This window comes from Ornithorhynchus anatinus, chromosome 16 (assembly GCF_004115215.2).
Source record: "Ornithorhynchus anatinus isolate Pmale09 chromosome 16, mOrnAna1.pri.v4, whole genome shotgun sequence".
Taxonomy (NCBI): Eukaryota; Metazoa; Chordata; class Mammalia; order Monotremata; family Ornithorhynchidae; genus Ornithorhynchus; species Ornithorhynchus anatinus.
Window position 1 is genome coordinate 4,726,201 of NC_041743.1, and position 13,309 is coordinate 4,739,509.

The window sequence follows — 13,309 nt, forward strand, 5'->3', positions numbered from 1 at the left end:
GTGAAGCGGGGGCAGAGGGAGCAGAGGGAAAAGGGGAAGATTAGACTGTAAGCCCGTCAAAGGGCAGGGGCCGTCGCTATCCGTTACCGCTTTGTCCATTCCAAGCGTTTAGTACAGTGCTCTGCACATAGTAAGCGCTCAATAAATACTATTGAATGATGGCGGAGGTGAGGAGGGAGGGCGTTCCAGGACAGGAGGAGGACGTGGTCCGGGGGCAACCGGCTAGTAGATAAGTAAGTAGAGATGCCAGCAGAGCAATGATCTGAGAAGCAGCGTGGCTCGGTGGAAAGAGCCCGGGCTTGGGAGTCAGAGGTCATGGGTTCGAATCCCGGCTCTGCCACTCGTCAGCTGTGGGACTGTGGGCGAGTCACTTCACTTCTCTGTGCCTCAGTTCCCTCATCTGTAAAATGGGGATGAAGACTGTGCGCCTCACGTGGGACAAGCGGATTACCCTGTATCTACCCCAGCGCTTAGAACAGCGCTCTGCACGCGGTAAGCGCTTAACAAATACCAACATTATTATCTGGGGGGGGAAATGGAGATGAGAGGGAAGCTAACCTGCACCAACAGCCGAACTCAACTCGCCACCAACTGGGGCCAAGAGGCGGGCCAAGAGGCGGGCCAACAGGCGGGCCAAGAGACTGGCCAAGAGACTGGCCAAGCCTGGGCCCCTCGAGGCCTCTTGGGAGCTGACTTCTCACCTTAGGACCCCATTACGGTGCCCTCAGCGGCGCCTCGATTTTCCCCGCCCACCCCCCTCCCGACTCCGCCATCCCTTTCCGCGCCGATGCGACCCCGCCTCCGCCCCGCGGGAGATGCGGGGAAGGGGCGGAGGCGGCTTTGCCACGGTTTCTCCGGCGTCGGCCGATCGGGCACGGAGAGGGGCAGCCCGGGTCGGGCCGCGCGGGAGCGCGGGCACTTAGAGGAGGCCCGGCGGGAACCCGGATGTGGCCGTCGCGGGGCAACCGACGTGCGTGCGTAAGGGGGGGGGGGGTTGACGTTGACGTACGCGCGAGCCGATGGCGCGGGCCTGGGCCGGCTTCTCCGAGGAGGAGCTGCGCAGGCTGAGGCAGCACAAAGGTAATCTTCATCATAATAATAGGAATCGTAATAATAGTAAGGATAATAATGGTATTTGTTAAGCGCTTACTATATGCCAAGCACTGTCCTAAGCGCTGGGTGGGGCAGCGTGGCTCGGTGGCAAGAGCCCGGGCTGGGGAGTCCCAGGTCATGGGTTCGAATCCCGCCTCCGCCACTTCTCAGTCATTCATTCGATAGTATTTATTGAGCGCTTACTGCGTGCAGGGCACTGTCTTAAGCGCTTGGAATGGACAAATCGGTAACAGATAGAGCCCAGTCCCTGCCCTTTGACGGGCGCACGGTCTAATCGGGGGAGGCGGGCAGACAAGAACAGTGGCAATAAATAGACTCAAGGGGATGAACATCTTGTCAGCTGAGTGACCTTGGACAAGTCACTTCTCTTCGCCTCAGTGACCTCCTCTGGAAAATGGGGATGGGGACTGGGAGCCCCACGTGGAACAGGGACTGGGTCCAACCTGATCTGCTTGTGACCACCCCAGCGCTTAGTGCAGTGCCTCGCACATAGTTAAGCGCTTAAATGCCGTAAATATTATTATTAGTGATATCAAGAGAATAATAGTGGTGGTATTTGTTAAGCGCTTACTATGTGCAGAGCACTGTTGTAAGCGCTGGGGGAGATACAGGGTCATCAGGTGGGGCTCGCAGTCTTAACCCCCATTTTATAGATGAGGTAACCGAGGCACAGAGAATAATAATCATAATGTTGGTATTTGTTAAGCGCTTACTATGTGCAGAGCACTGTTCTAAGCGCTGAGGGAGATACAGGGTCATCAGGTGGGACTCGCAGTCTTAACCCCCATTTTACAGATGAGGTAACTGAGGCACAGAGAATAATAATCATAATGTTGGTATTTATTAAGCGCTTACTTGAAGAAGCAGCGTGGCGCAGTGGGAAGAGCACGGGCTTTGGAGTCAGGGCTCATGAGTTCGAATCCCAGCTCTGCCACTTGTCAGCTGTGTGACTGTGGGCAAGTCACTTCACTTCTCTGTGCCTCAGTGCCCTCATCTGTAAAATGGGGATTAAGTGTGAGCCCCACGTGGGACAACCTGATTCCCCTGTGTTTACCCCAGCGCTTAGAACAGTGCTCGGCACATAGTAAGCGCTTAACAAATACCAACATTATTATTATTACTACGTGCAGAGCACTGTTTTAAGTGCTGAGGTAGATACAGGGTAAACAGGTGGGGCTCACAGTCTTAACCCCCATTTTACAGATGGGGTCACAGGCACAGAGAATAATAATAATAATAATAATGTTGGTATTTATTAAGCACTTACTATATGCAGAGCACTGTTCTAAACGCTGGGGTAGATACAGGGTAATTAGATTGTCCCACATGGGGCTCACACTTTTAATCCCCGTTTTACAGATGAGGTAACTGAGGCACAGGGAAGTGAAATGACTCGCCCACAGTCACACAGCTGACAAGTGGCAGAGCCGGGATTCGAACCCATGATCTCTGACTCCCAAGCCCGGGCTCTTTCCACTGAGCCACGCTGGAAGCACTGTGGCTTAGTGGCAAGAGGACGGGCTTGGAAGTCAGAGGACATGGGTCCACTACTTTTTTTTACTTTTATATTGACCTTTCATATAATTCTTAAATTAATGAAAATTTTTAAAACTTGGGATTCTTAAAACTAGGGGCAGAAGGAGCACTTAGCAGATGGGTTGGTTATAAGGATGAGGGGATGGTATTGGCAGTCAGTCAGTGGTATTTCTTAGCTCTTACTATATGCAGAGCACTGTACTAAGCGCTTGGGAGAGCACACTATAACAATTAAAACAGCCATATTCCCCACCCACAGGTTTGGGGCCTGGAGACTTTCTGGACAGTTGAAACTGTGGCCAATCCAAATATATTGATATTGATTCTATTTATTTGCTATTGTTTTAATGAGATGTCCTTCCCCTCGATTCTACTTATTGCTATTGTTCTTGTCTGTCCGACTCCCCCGATTAGACTGTAAGCCCGTCAGAGGGCAGGGATTGTCTCTCTCTGTTACCGATTTGTTTCCAAGCGCTCAGTAGAGTGCTCTGCACATAGTAAGCGCTCAATAAATACTATTGAATGAATGAATATATACATTATTTATAAATATATATTGAACACCTGCACAATTCTGCACTCTCTTCATGGGGATATACCCTAACTCTTCTCCTGAAAGCTAACAGGTTTAAAAAGATCCTTGCAGAATAGGATCTGTTACTCTATTCCTCTAGGCAGGAGTAAAGTCAAGGGAGGGAAGAACTATGATTTTCCATATCATCGTACTGGTAAAGTAAAAGTTGTGTCATGGAGATGTATAGGGAAAATTCCCAATAAGTGACTTGCATTTTGCAATCATATTGCACCTCCACCTTCCCCACACCACCCTGTGATTTGGGACTCAGAGTGACAGAGTACAGATTATTGTAACCTGGACAACGATTGTCACGGCCCCATGTAAGTCAGAGATGGAAATAGAGAGGACAGGTGATTGGCATTCCCAGTGAAGGCATAAAGCTGTATAAGAAGGAGGGTCCTGCTAAAGAATGAATATGTTATCAATCGCTACCTGCCAGGAATTGTGATCACTCCTCCTGCAGGAATGATTTCTTTCCCCCACTTTGCTCAAAACAGATCCATTTGAACCACCCGAGCGGCAGCGGCATCTCCCGGTGAACAAAAGTCGCCAACGGCTGCAACGAGAAAAGGCCCTACAGCAGCAGCAGCAGAAATCTGGGCTCCAAGATGGGCCGACGGCAGTTCTGCCAGAACAGCTACTTTCCCCACCTCAACAGAAGCCTCGCCCTCAGCAGCCACCGACGTCACCCCCTCCGCCTCCGGATGGAGAGCCACGGCACCAGACGGTTGGAAATCATCGAAGAGATCCCGGACTTGAGAATTCCCAGGATAGCCACAGAAAAGTTGAGGATATCATTCCAAAACCAAACTGCAAATTGGAAAAAAAGAAAGTGGAATTGTTAGTAAGTCTCTAAAATCAAGGGATTGATTTTTTCACGTCTTTACTCCTTTATCTGGGGCTTTGGGAAATTCAAGTTTGTGTATGTTACTAATCAAGCCTTGGTGGGGGGAGCTAAAATTTGTTCTGAGCGAGTGCAGGGCCTCACCACTCAACTTGTGCAGGCCAGCTCTCAAGGGCCCTCTCCCCCACACCGCCACCTTTTTTGTGGTGCTTGTTAAGCACTTACTACGCACCAACCGGTGTACGAAGCGCCGGGGTAGACAAGGTAATCAGGGTAGACACAATCCCTGTCCCGGATGAGGCTCACAGTCTAATTAGGAGGGAGTAGGATTTAACCCCCATTTTCCAGAAGAGAAAACAGGCACAGAAAAGTGAAGTAACTTGCCCCGGGTCGAACAGTTGAGAAGGGGCAGAGCGGGGATTAGAACGCAGGTCCTCTGATCCTCAGGCCCATGCTCTTTCCACTAGGCCACAGTGCTTCTCAAGCACTTGAGTTCACTCTGAGGCTTCCAGATTGGATGTTTTTGGCATTGGAAGGGTAATATGGGGAGAGATATGGGTAATATGGAAGGGTAATATGAGGAGTCATAAGGAAAGAGCCTTAGAGGGAGGTGAGAAAGCAGAAGGGAGTAGAAATCAGTTATGCTGCAAGTGAGGTGTTAGATTTGTCACCATTTAGTTTTGTGCGGTGCAGTGGAAACTAGCTGGGACCAAAGGGCTGGTGCTGTTCGCAGATGAGCTCTTATCCTAGGAAGGCTCCTTAAAACAGTGTCAAATCTATATTATCATCACCCTCCTCTAGAGATTTCCTGTCCTTGAAGTGCCTATCTTTCAAAGGAAAGTTTTACAAGGTAAGTTAAGCAGATACAGTGTGCACTCTGTGAGCATAGGTTCAGGATAACACTAACCAGGCAATTTCACTGCTTCCAATACCTGCCTTTCCAGTGTCCATCTTAGTGGGCTGCCTCACCTATTATTCAAATGGTTCCTAGTATTCCACCTTCTCCAGGAAGCTTTCCTTCACTAAATGGTAGGGAGGTGACAGTTTCCTCCCATCCTCATTTTGTCTCAACAGATCACTTTAAAACAGAAGGTGAGGCACTTCATCTTAATCCAGAGTGCCAGTAAAAAAAAGGCGTGGAGGTTGTGTGGTCGGAACAGTGGGTGGAGAAGGAAATTTTGGTAGCAACTTTCCGGATCAGTTTGGAGGAATGTGGGGCTAGAGGCAAGAAGCCAATGAGGAAGTTATATAATGATCCAGTTTGCTAAATGACGGAGGTTTAGACCAAACTTGAGGATGTAGTAATGGAGAGGAAAGGGGTGACTTGGAAGGTGACATCGAGGGAAAGACGGATGGATGTGCCAGACTGGATCTGTGGCATGAAAGGTGACGATGAGCTGAGATTATGTGCTCTTGGGAGGTCCAAGTAGGAAGTAAAAAAATATCGCTAAGTGCAACCATCATTGATCACTGATTACCTTGTGCTCGGTTAAACGTGGTAGGTAGCTTTTAAGTCAAGATACATGCAGCCAATAGGGTGTGAGCCATCAGCTTTCAGATGAATTTCGTCCCCGATTTGTAAATGAGAAATAACCAGCACAGATTCATCTGTGTTCATAACAAGAGCCACAGCTTCTTTGACTTTCTTGTTACTAAATGATATACATTAAGAAGATCTCACGAAACCAATTTATTTAAACCTTCTTTCCGATCATCCTTCCGATTCCCCCCTTTGTTCCTATTAGAACAAAATGATGAGCTGCAGATGCGTTTCTAAAGCTACTTAATGGGGACTCTTAAAAGAAAATATTCTTGGCTAATTACTATTGGGGGTGGAGGGGGTTGGAGGAGGAAAATGGAAATCTTTTATGTAAACCATTTCTATGGTTTTTTTAATGACCAGGCAGGAAAAATCTCACTGGGAAGTCCTCCAGCAGGAGCAGCGGCTAATGGAAGAGAAAAATAAACGTAAGAAAGCACTTCTGGCCAAAGCTATTGCTGAGAGGTAAGGACACTGCTTAAAAGTTCTCCTGCCACAAGAAGGAATGCTGCTGCTTGCTTATGCAGCATGGTGGTTTAATCAGTCGGGCAGATTATTCCAGAATTCTTGTCTCTCTCGTAAGAACAGGGCTTCCATTTTCTCTACATTGATGCTGAAGGCCGAGCTTTGTTACCTAAGAAAATAGTTCAATTTTGTGAGCACCAAATTACAGTATTAATAACTTAAAGCAAAAATAGGAAAATTAAGGAATAGAAATCTGAGACAATATCAGACAAAATGGTGAAAACTCGGGGCTTGGAGCATTCACTGGTCCTGAGAGTGCTATGCAGTTAGCACAGTGCTCTGCACACAGTAATCGCTCAATAAATACGACTGAATGAAAAGGAAGTTTGGATGACCATTATTTTGAACCATTAAGATATTTATTAATCACTTATTATGAACTAAGCACTGGGCTAGGTATAAGGTAATCAGATCAGACACAGGCCCGGACCCACATGGGACTCACAATCTAAGAAGGAAGGAGAGCAGGTATCCATTTTACACTTGGGGAAACTGAGGCATAGAACAATTTAACTGACTTTTTCCAAGGTCACATGCTGGCCAGTGGCAGCGCTGAAAACAGAAGGGTTTAGATTTGTTTCATCATTTTACATTTCTGAATAAAATCCCTGACTTTCAACAAACATAATAAACTTATTCAAATTCTAATCATTGAGGACTAGCCACGTGTGATATTTGTCTCCCAGTGCTGATATATTGTACTTTCCCAAGTGCCTAGTACAGTGCTCTACACCCAGTAAGGGCTCAATAAATATGATTGATTCAAGTGAATTTAATTATGGTATTTAAGTGCTTGCTGTGTGTCAAGCACTGTTCTAAGCGCCGGGGTAGATGATACAAGTTTATCAGAGTAGACACAATCCCTGTCCCTCTTGAGTCTCACAGTCTAAGTAGTGGGGAGAACAGGTGTTTAATTCCCATTTTACAGATGAGAAAACAGGAACAGAGAAGTTAAGTGATTTGCCCAAGGTCACCCAGCAAGCATTTGGCAGAGCTGGGATTAGAATCCATCGGTCTCCGACTCCCCGGCCTGGGCCCTTTCCACTAGGCCGTATCTCCTCTCCGAGTTGTCGTTAAACTCTCTGTTTTTTTGACACTATTTTTCAGTCATTGAATGTTAACTTTTTTCATTACGGCCTGGAATATATTCCTATTTTCCTACGTGCCTGCCTTTCCTCACTGAGAGAGTGAGAGGCCCTAGTACGCCAGGGCTGTGTCTTAATTAAGTTTCTTGCAACCTCAGCATTTAGGACAGCGCTCTCCACAGTGTATGCAAGTAGTAAGTGTAAAACGCCGCAGCAACAGAAACTTAGATTCACTATTGGGAAGAAGTTCCTGACCATCAGGACTGTTAGAAATCGAATGCCTTTCTATACCTGGAGGTTTTGGAGGAAAGGGAAGACGTCTGCCTTCCTGAGAAGGTCAGATGCAGTTCCGTCAGAGGCAGGGAAACAGACCTATCTGACTTACAAAGGTCCTTCCGGTCCTTTGATTGTGGCGGAGGGTTATGATTTTGGAACATCAGCAATCGCCTCAGGACTGGAGGGTTTACAAGATGGCATGTCGTTCGGTAGAATGCATTTTTCCTCCGAACCCAAGTTTGCTCCTTTTCTGTGACTAGATCGAGAAGAACTCAGGCAGAAACGGTGAAACTAAAGAGAATCCAGAAGGAGTTACAGGCTCTAGATGACATGGTGTCAGCGGACATTGGAATCCTGAGGAACCGAATTGATCAGGCCAGCATGGACTATTCGTATGCTCGGTGAGTCTTGGATGAACTTTTGTTGATGATAATTTATGCTCTGGGAAAAAGTCAGGACAAAAAATGAAATTTTGATTTTGTAAGAGACTGGGATTTACTAAACCCCAAAATAAGTGAAATTTCCATTCTTCAGTGGCAAGACTTCAATTCTAGAAAATGGATTTGGGAAATTTGAGAGACGATGAAAGGTAACAAAGATTGAAGTAGAAGACCCAACCCATTTTAGGATTTTAGTTTTGTGTTGTTTTTTAATGGGAAATGACTGCAAAGCAGGAGATTTTGGTGTAACCCGAGGAAGAATATCCAGGACTACCGAAGAGGTAAAACAGTAGAATAATCTCCAAAGGAAGGTCATGGAGTCTCCTTCCATGAAGGACTTCAACCAGCATAGCCATCTGTCCATCATGGACGGTTGATTTGTCTACCTGCCCGGAAGCAGGGGCTTGAACCAGATCGTTCTTCAAGGTCTCTTGCGACTCTCTGATTCTCTATTACTTTTGAATTTCAGAGAGGAAAAATGACGGTCTTTTTGGAAACTACATTGTTTTTCCTGACCAAGAATACCTGATACATTGTGAACGGCTAAGGGACCAAGTATATTACTTCCCATGTAGATTCCCCTGATCCTATACAGTGTCCTGCCCACCTTAGCTGCTCAGTAATGCTCCTACTCATTTCTTCCCAATCCTCTTCTGCATAAACATTGGTTTGATGGCTTAGATTTCCTTGGCTTGGGGCTCTGCTAATTGTCTTCCTTAGGAGGAAGACTTGGTAGCGTACTTGTGAAGTGAGGGGAACAGATGTAAAGAATTATATAAACCTTGCAGACAGATAAAAGAGAAAAAAGAAGTCCAATTTTGGGGCCTTCCAGTGTTTCCTCATTGCTTTAATCATCCGAGTTGTCTCTTTCCACAAGGGAATGCTGTGCTAATGATTCACTTTTGCAGCATCTTCTGCAACACCAGAAATCAATCAGAATGCCTCATTAGTCCGGGGTAAACCTCAGCATCAGAATGTTTATGTAACAGTTTAATAAAGCGGAAATGCTTGGTTGTGGTTTTCAGCTCACTGTTTGGTGTTTAAGAAAGAGGCTTGTGGTTCTTGTGATTTTTACTGTTTTCTGACCACATGCCAGTAGACGTGACGGGTTGACTTTGTTAATTAGCTTCTTAAATGATTGCCACCGGTAGCCGGGGCTTCATATCTGCATTCTCAGGTCATTAAGAAAGTGCTCAAGAGTTGCTGAGATTCAAATGATATCATAAACCTTTTCCCCTCAGCCCATTTTACACTTTGAACTGGTCACAAGTTTACCAGAGAGGCAATTTTAGGGAGGTTAAGGGCATCGTGTGTTTTTTTTCCTCAGGTATTCCCGGGGTGTAAACACATATGAAGACTATCATACACATTTCCATCATTGCAGAAACAGAATATTCATAGGTTTTGACCTCAGGGAACCAAGATGAAGAAGATGTTAGTAGAGGGTCGGGGGGAAGAGAAAACATCCCGTACCCCAAGTAATATTCATTCATTGGGTCTGATTTAATAATGGATCAAAAATACGCTAGAGAAAGATTTTTGATGGTCTGAAAAATATTGCCCTCTCGCGTTTAACGCTCAGTGAAAAGTATCCATCGAGTCTGTTTGATACACTCCATGGATGCGACCATTAAGACTACTCTGCTATGATATTCCTTAGGTACAATGAAAATTGCACTGAGCTGGCCAGCTCTCTGTTCTTCAGAAATACCAGGTGGAAAGGGAGTTTTTCTAAGGGAACTCTCCAAATGGGTATCTTCTGTGCACCTGATCGTGGATGCTCTCTCTAAGAGCTCTTGTGACAATCTCCATACAGATATGCTACCCTCTTCCCCTGCAAGACCATGGTCTCCCTCAGTCACAGGCAGGACAGGCAGATTTCACTCAGATTTAGCTCACCAGGTTTTAACTGATCTGTTACCCTAGATAAATGATTGAAGTTTCTGCAGTGTATTTAATTATGGTATTTGTTAAGCACTTACTCTGTGCCAGGTACTGTGCTAAGCACTGGGTTGGAAACAAGCAAATCGGATTGGACGCAATGCCTGTCCCGCATAGAGCTCATAGTCTTAATACCCATTTTGCAGATGAGGTAACTGAGGCACAGGAGTGGCTTGTCCAAGGTCACCCAGCAGACAAGTGGTGGAGCGGGGATTGGAACCCATGACCCTATGACTCCCAGGCCCGTGCTCTGTCCACTAGGTCATGCTGCTTCCCATGTACTCCTCTCAGATTCCTCTCACCCTGATGCACACATCCATATTCACAAACAACATAAGCATTATGTTTAAAATGTCGACTACTTCTGTAATGTGGCAGCCATGGGTTGGGTGGATGTGACCACTTGCTCAAAGCATAAGAGCGTTATGAAGAGGTTTTTGATCAAATTAGATGGGAAAAGTAATTATTTCACTATTTTTACAGTGACCCAGTTGGCTCTAAGAAGTCATTGACCATAATAAATAATCATAAATTAGTTCCACAAGCTGCCTCCTGGTTTTGGTAAGCTTGGGAATTTTGTTTTTTGCTCTCTTTTACTCTCAAGCCGTTAGATCTGCAACCTTCATAAATTTAGTAAAATGACTCCTACGATTTATTCCAGTCCTGCAGGTAGATTTTCAGCACCGATGAGTTTGCTGACCAATATCACCTTCCAGACCTCTTCTAGTCCACTATTATTTTTGACTCTTCTAACCTGTAGCCCGTCCTAGCCTCTACCAAGACCCTTCCACACTTTCCATTACTCCCGTTCCACAACGTGCAATAGCATAAACATTTCTTATCTACGAGTTATTTTTATTTAACTCCGTAGAGACAGACACACAAACACAATCCACCACACACCCCCCGGCCAGTCTTACTCCCACTTGAGCCAAGCACAGGGTGAAACTGTTCGGAGGGCCGGCACCGACTGATTTTAAAAGGACAATAGTGGCAAGAGTCCTGACGTTTGTACCCCAGACCCCTGTCACGTTGTTGGGCAGTGGGGCTATTTTATATCGGCCCCTTCAGTGACAAACTAACACATTGGCCTTTTCCTTCTACAGGAAGCGATTCGATAAGGCAGAAGCGGAGTACGTCACTGCAAAACTAGATCTCCAGCGGAAGAACGAGCTCAAGGAACACCTCACAGAGCACCTCTGTACCATCATTCAACAGAATGAGCTCCGCAAGGCCAAGAAGCTGGAAGAGTTAATGCGGCAACTGGAAGTGGAAGCCGACGAGGAAAGTCTAGAGCTCGAGATTGAGGTGGAGAAGTTACTGCAGCAGCAAGACATAGAAGGAGAGAAGCGAGCGGCTACCTCAGAGGCCACCACCACCTCGCAGGACCCAACTCTCAGTTCAGCAGCAAAGGAAAAGGAGCCTGTCCATCCTGCTGCCCCCCAACAACTAAAGGAACAGTCTGAGAAATCGGTGGCAATTCTCTCCCCGGCCCAAGCAGCCAGCGTCAGGTAGTTGAGATGGCCCCAGACAAAATCCCAACCGATCCCGTGACGTGAATCTCTAATATCGTTTTCCCTTCTGTTCAACTGGCGGCGTGTGGGGTACGGGTCTTCCCGCCAAAGTTTGAACCCCAACTCTCTACAACTCTGAAAACGTGACCTTCGGTCAGTCACTAGTATTTATGGAGCACCTCCCCTGTGCAGAGCATTCTACCAAGTGCTTCGGAGAACACCACAGAAAATAAAGGCTAGCTTCAAATTGCTCTTTTTGAAAAACTATTATATTGTTGTATTTAAGTGCTTCCTATTATTCAAGCATTGTTCTAACCACTGGGGTAGATACAAGTTAGTCAGGGCAGGCACAGTTCCTGTTCCAAATAGTCTAGGAGGTAGGACAGGTACTGAATCCCCATTTTACACGTGACAAAACTGAGGCACAGAAAACTTCCCCAATTTAACAAAAGCCACCCAGCAGGCAGGTAGCGGAGTCAGGATTAGAACCCGGGTCCTCTGCCTCCCAGGCCTGTGCTCTTTCCATTAGGCCATGCTGTTCCTCATCTTTTATGTTTCAAAAAAAGAATTGCAGTGGACTTTACCAACAGAAAGTCTTGGAAAATAACGGAGGTCGGTTTGGTCAGGGACCGTGTCTGACCTGATTAACTCGCATATGCCCCAAGTGCTTAGAAAAGTGCTCGTAATATAGTAAGTGCTTAACGAGGATAATAATTTTTTTTGTCAATTTTTGAAATACCTACACTATGTTGTGTTTTTTAGAATATACTACATTTAAGATGGTAAGCTATTGTTAAAAGAAAGAACTGCATGATCAGTCCTGCCAAATGTCTTAATTAGTTGAAAAATGGAAAGCTAATGTATAAGAAAAGAAAGTAGATATTGGAAAACTATCCATTCAATTGATTAATGCTGTTTTTGATCATTAAAAAGGTAATGTGCTTCTTTTCTGAACCTCTTTGTAAATTATTGTATATTAAAAATGTTTTCATTGCTGAAATCAGGATTTATATAATAGGTTTATTAATCACAGTCAGTAAAATTACTTTCCTAATTCAATCATCTAGGTATTCGTATAAAGCGGTTAAGTCAGATGCTCTTATTTTAGTACTAAAAAGGCACAGGTTGTATGACTTAACTTGGCATTTCCAATATTCTAAGAAACCAGGCTTCTTTTTAAGCGTGTTATAAGGAGCATAATTATTTGAAACCCTTTCAGCCTTGAAAGGACAAGTGTAATACAGAGTGTATTATTTCTCAGAAGACACTGAGGGCAATCCCATGCAAAATTATATTTTTATTCCATCCAATTTTAGTGAAATTTCTAACTGTTGTTACTTTCTTTAGCTGTACTTTAAATAGCCATGTAGTTAAATGATAGAAATTGTATTTGAGCGGTAGGCATAAAAAGAATGCTTCATCCTCCATGTTACTGTTTTGTTTTTGTAAAAAAATAAACAGGGTAGATGCAGTTTCCTCATTGTCTCTCAGTCATATCGAGTAAGATATTCCAATTTGGGTATTTGTTATGTCTCTCCGGGAAGACGGTTCGATAATATCCTCAAAATTCCTAACCTGTATATGGTCAAAGTAACTCATCTGAGGCTTCAGTTCTTGCTGACCTGTTGGTGAGGAAGAATCCCAATCTTACGCTTTAGACCGTCAGTTAAACGTTCTTACCATAATTAATATAAGAACTAACTCAAAAGGCAATGTCACAGAGTCCACTTTCAAATCTAATAGCTATTTTGTCCTCTCGGAGGGGGAAAAAGCTGATTTTAAAACGTGGTTATTCTTCAGGGATCACTTGCGAGCTACTTTCAAGGATCTCCGTAAGCATCCCCACGAAGGTACAGGGTACTCTACCTCAGGACCTACCTGTATATGATAAGCTCCTGTGAAGACACATTTCAGGAAA

General features: G+C 45.1%; 1 protein-coding gene and 1 long non-coding RNA gene across 5 annotated transcripts in view; one reads left to right on the forward strand and one right to left on the reverse strand.

Annotated features, from left to right (window-relative positions):
* LOC120638885 overlaps positions 1-707 on the reverse strand; it is a 28,585-nt gene extending 27,878 nt beyond the window's left edge. The window contains exon 1 of the long non-coding RNA XR_005660915.1: positions 559-707. This is a non-coding gene — a long non-coding RNA (uncharacterized LOC120638885). The remainder of the gene's footprint in view (positions 1-558) is intronic.
* A 292-nt stretch (positions 708-999) lies between these two features.
* On the forward strand, positions 1,000-12,867 carry GORAB (golgin, RAB6 interacting). Of its 4 annotated transcripts, XM_001514744.4 has the most exons (5): positions 1,000-1,080; positions 3,724-4,066; positions 5,974-6,075; positions 7,757-7,897; positions 10,984-12,867. In XM_001514744.4, the coding sequence occupies exons 1-5, from the start codon at positions 1,020-1,022 to the stop codon at positions 11,390-11,392; spliced, it is 1,056 nt and encodes a 351-aa protein (XP_001514794.2). In that variant the 5' UTR covers positions 1,000-1,019; the 3' UTR covers positions 11,393-12,867. The 4 variants fall into 4 exon arrangements, with proteins under 4 accessions (XP_001514794.2, XP_039770321.1, XP_039770322.1 ...); XM_039914387.1 differs by lacking the exon at positions 10,984-12,867 and having other exon boundaries at positions 7,757-7,901; XM_039914388.1 differs by lacking the exon at positions 1,000-1,080 and having other exon boundaries at positions 3,936-4,070.
* The last annotated feature ends 442 nt before the right edge of the window (positions 12,868-13,309 follow it).

Excerpts from the sequence above, each read along its gene's own strand:
- GORAB (XM_001514744.4), top strand. The coding sequence starts at position 1,020 with ATGGCGCGGGCCTGGGCCGGCTTCTCCGAGGAGGAGCTGCGCAGGCTG. Across the intron at positions 1,081-3,723 it reads CAGGCTGAGGCAGCACAAAG|ATCCATTTGAACCACCCGAG; the intron begins GTAATCTTCATC and ends TGCTCAAAACAG. Across the intron at positions 7,898-10,983 it reads ATGGACTATTCGTATGCTCG|GAAGCGATTCGATAAGGCAG; the intron begins GTGAGTCTTGGA and ends TTCCTTCTACAG.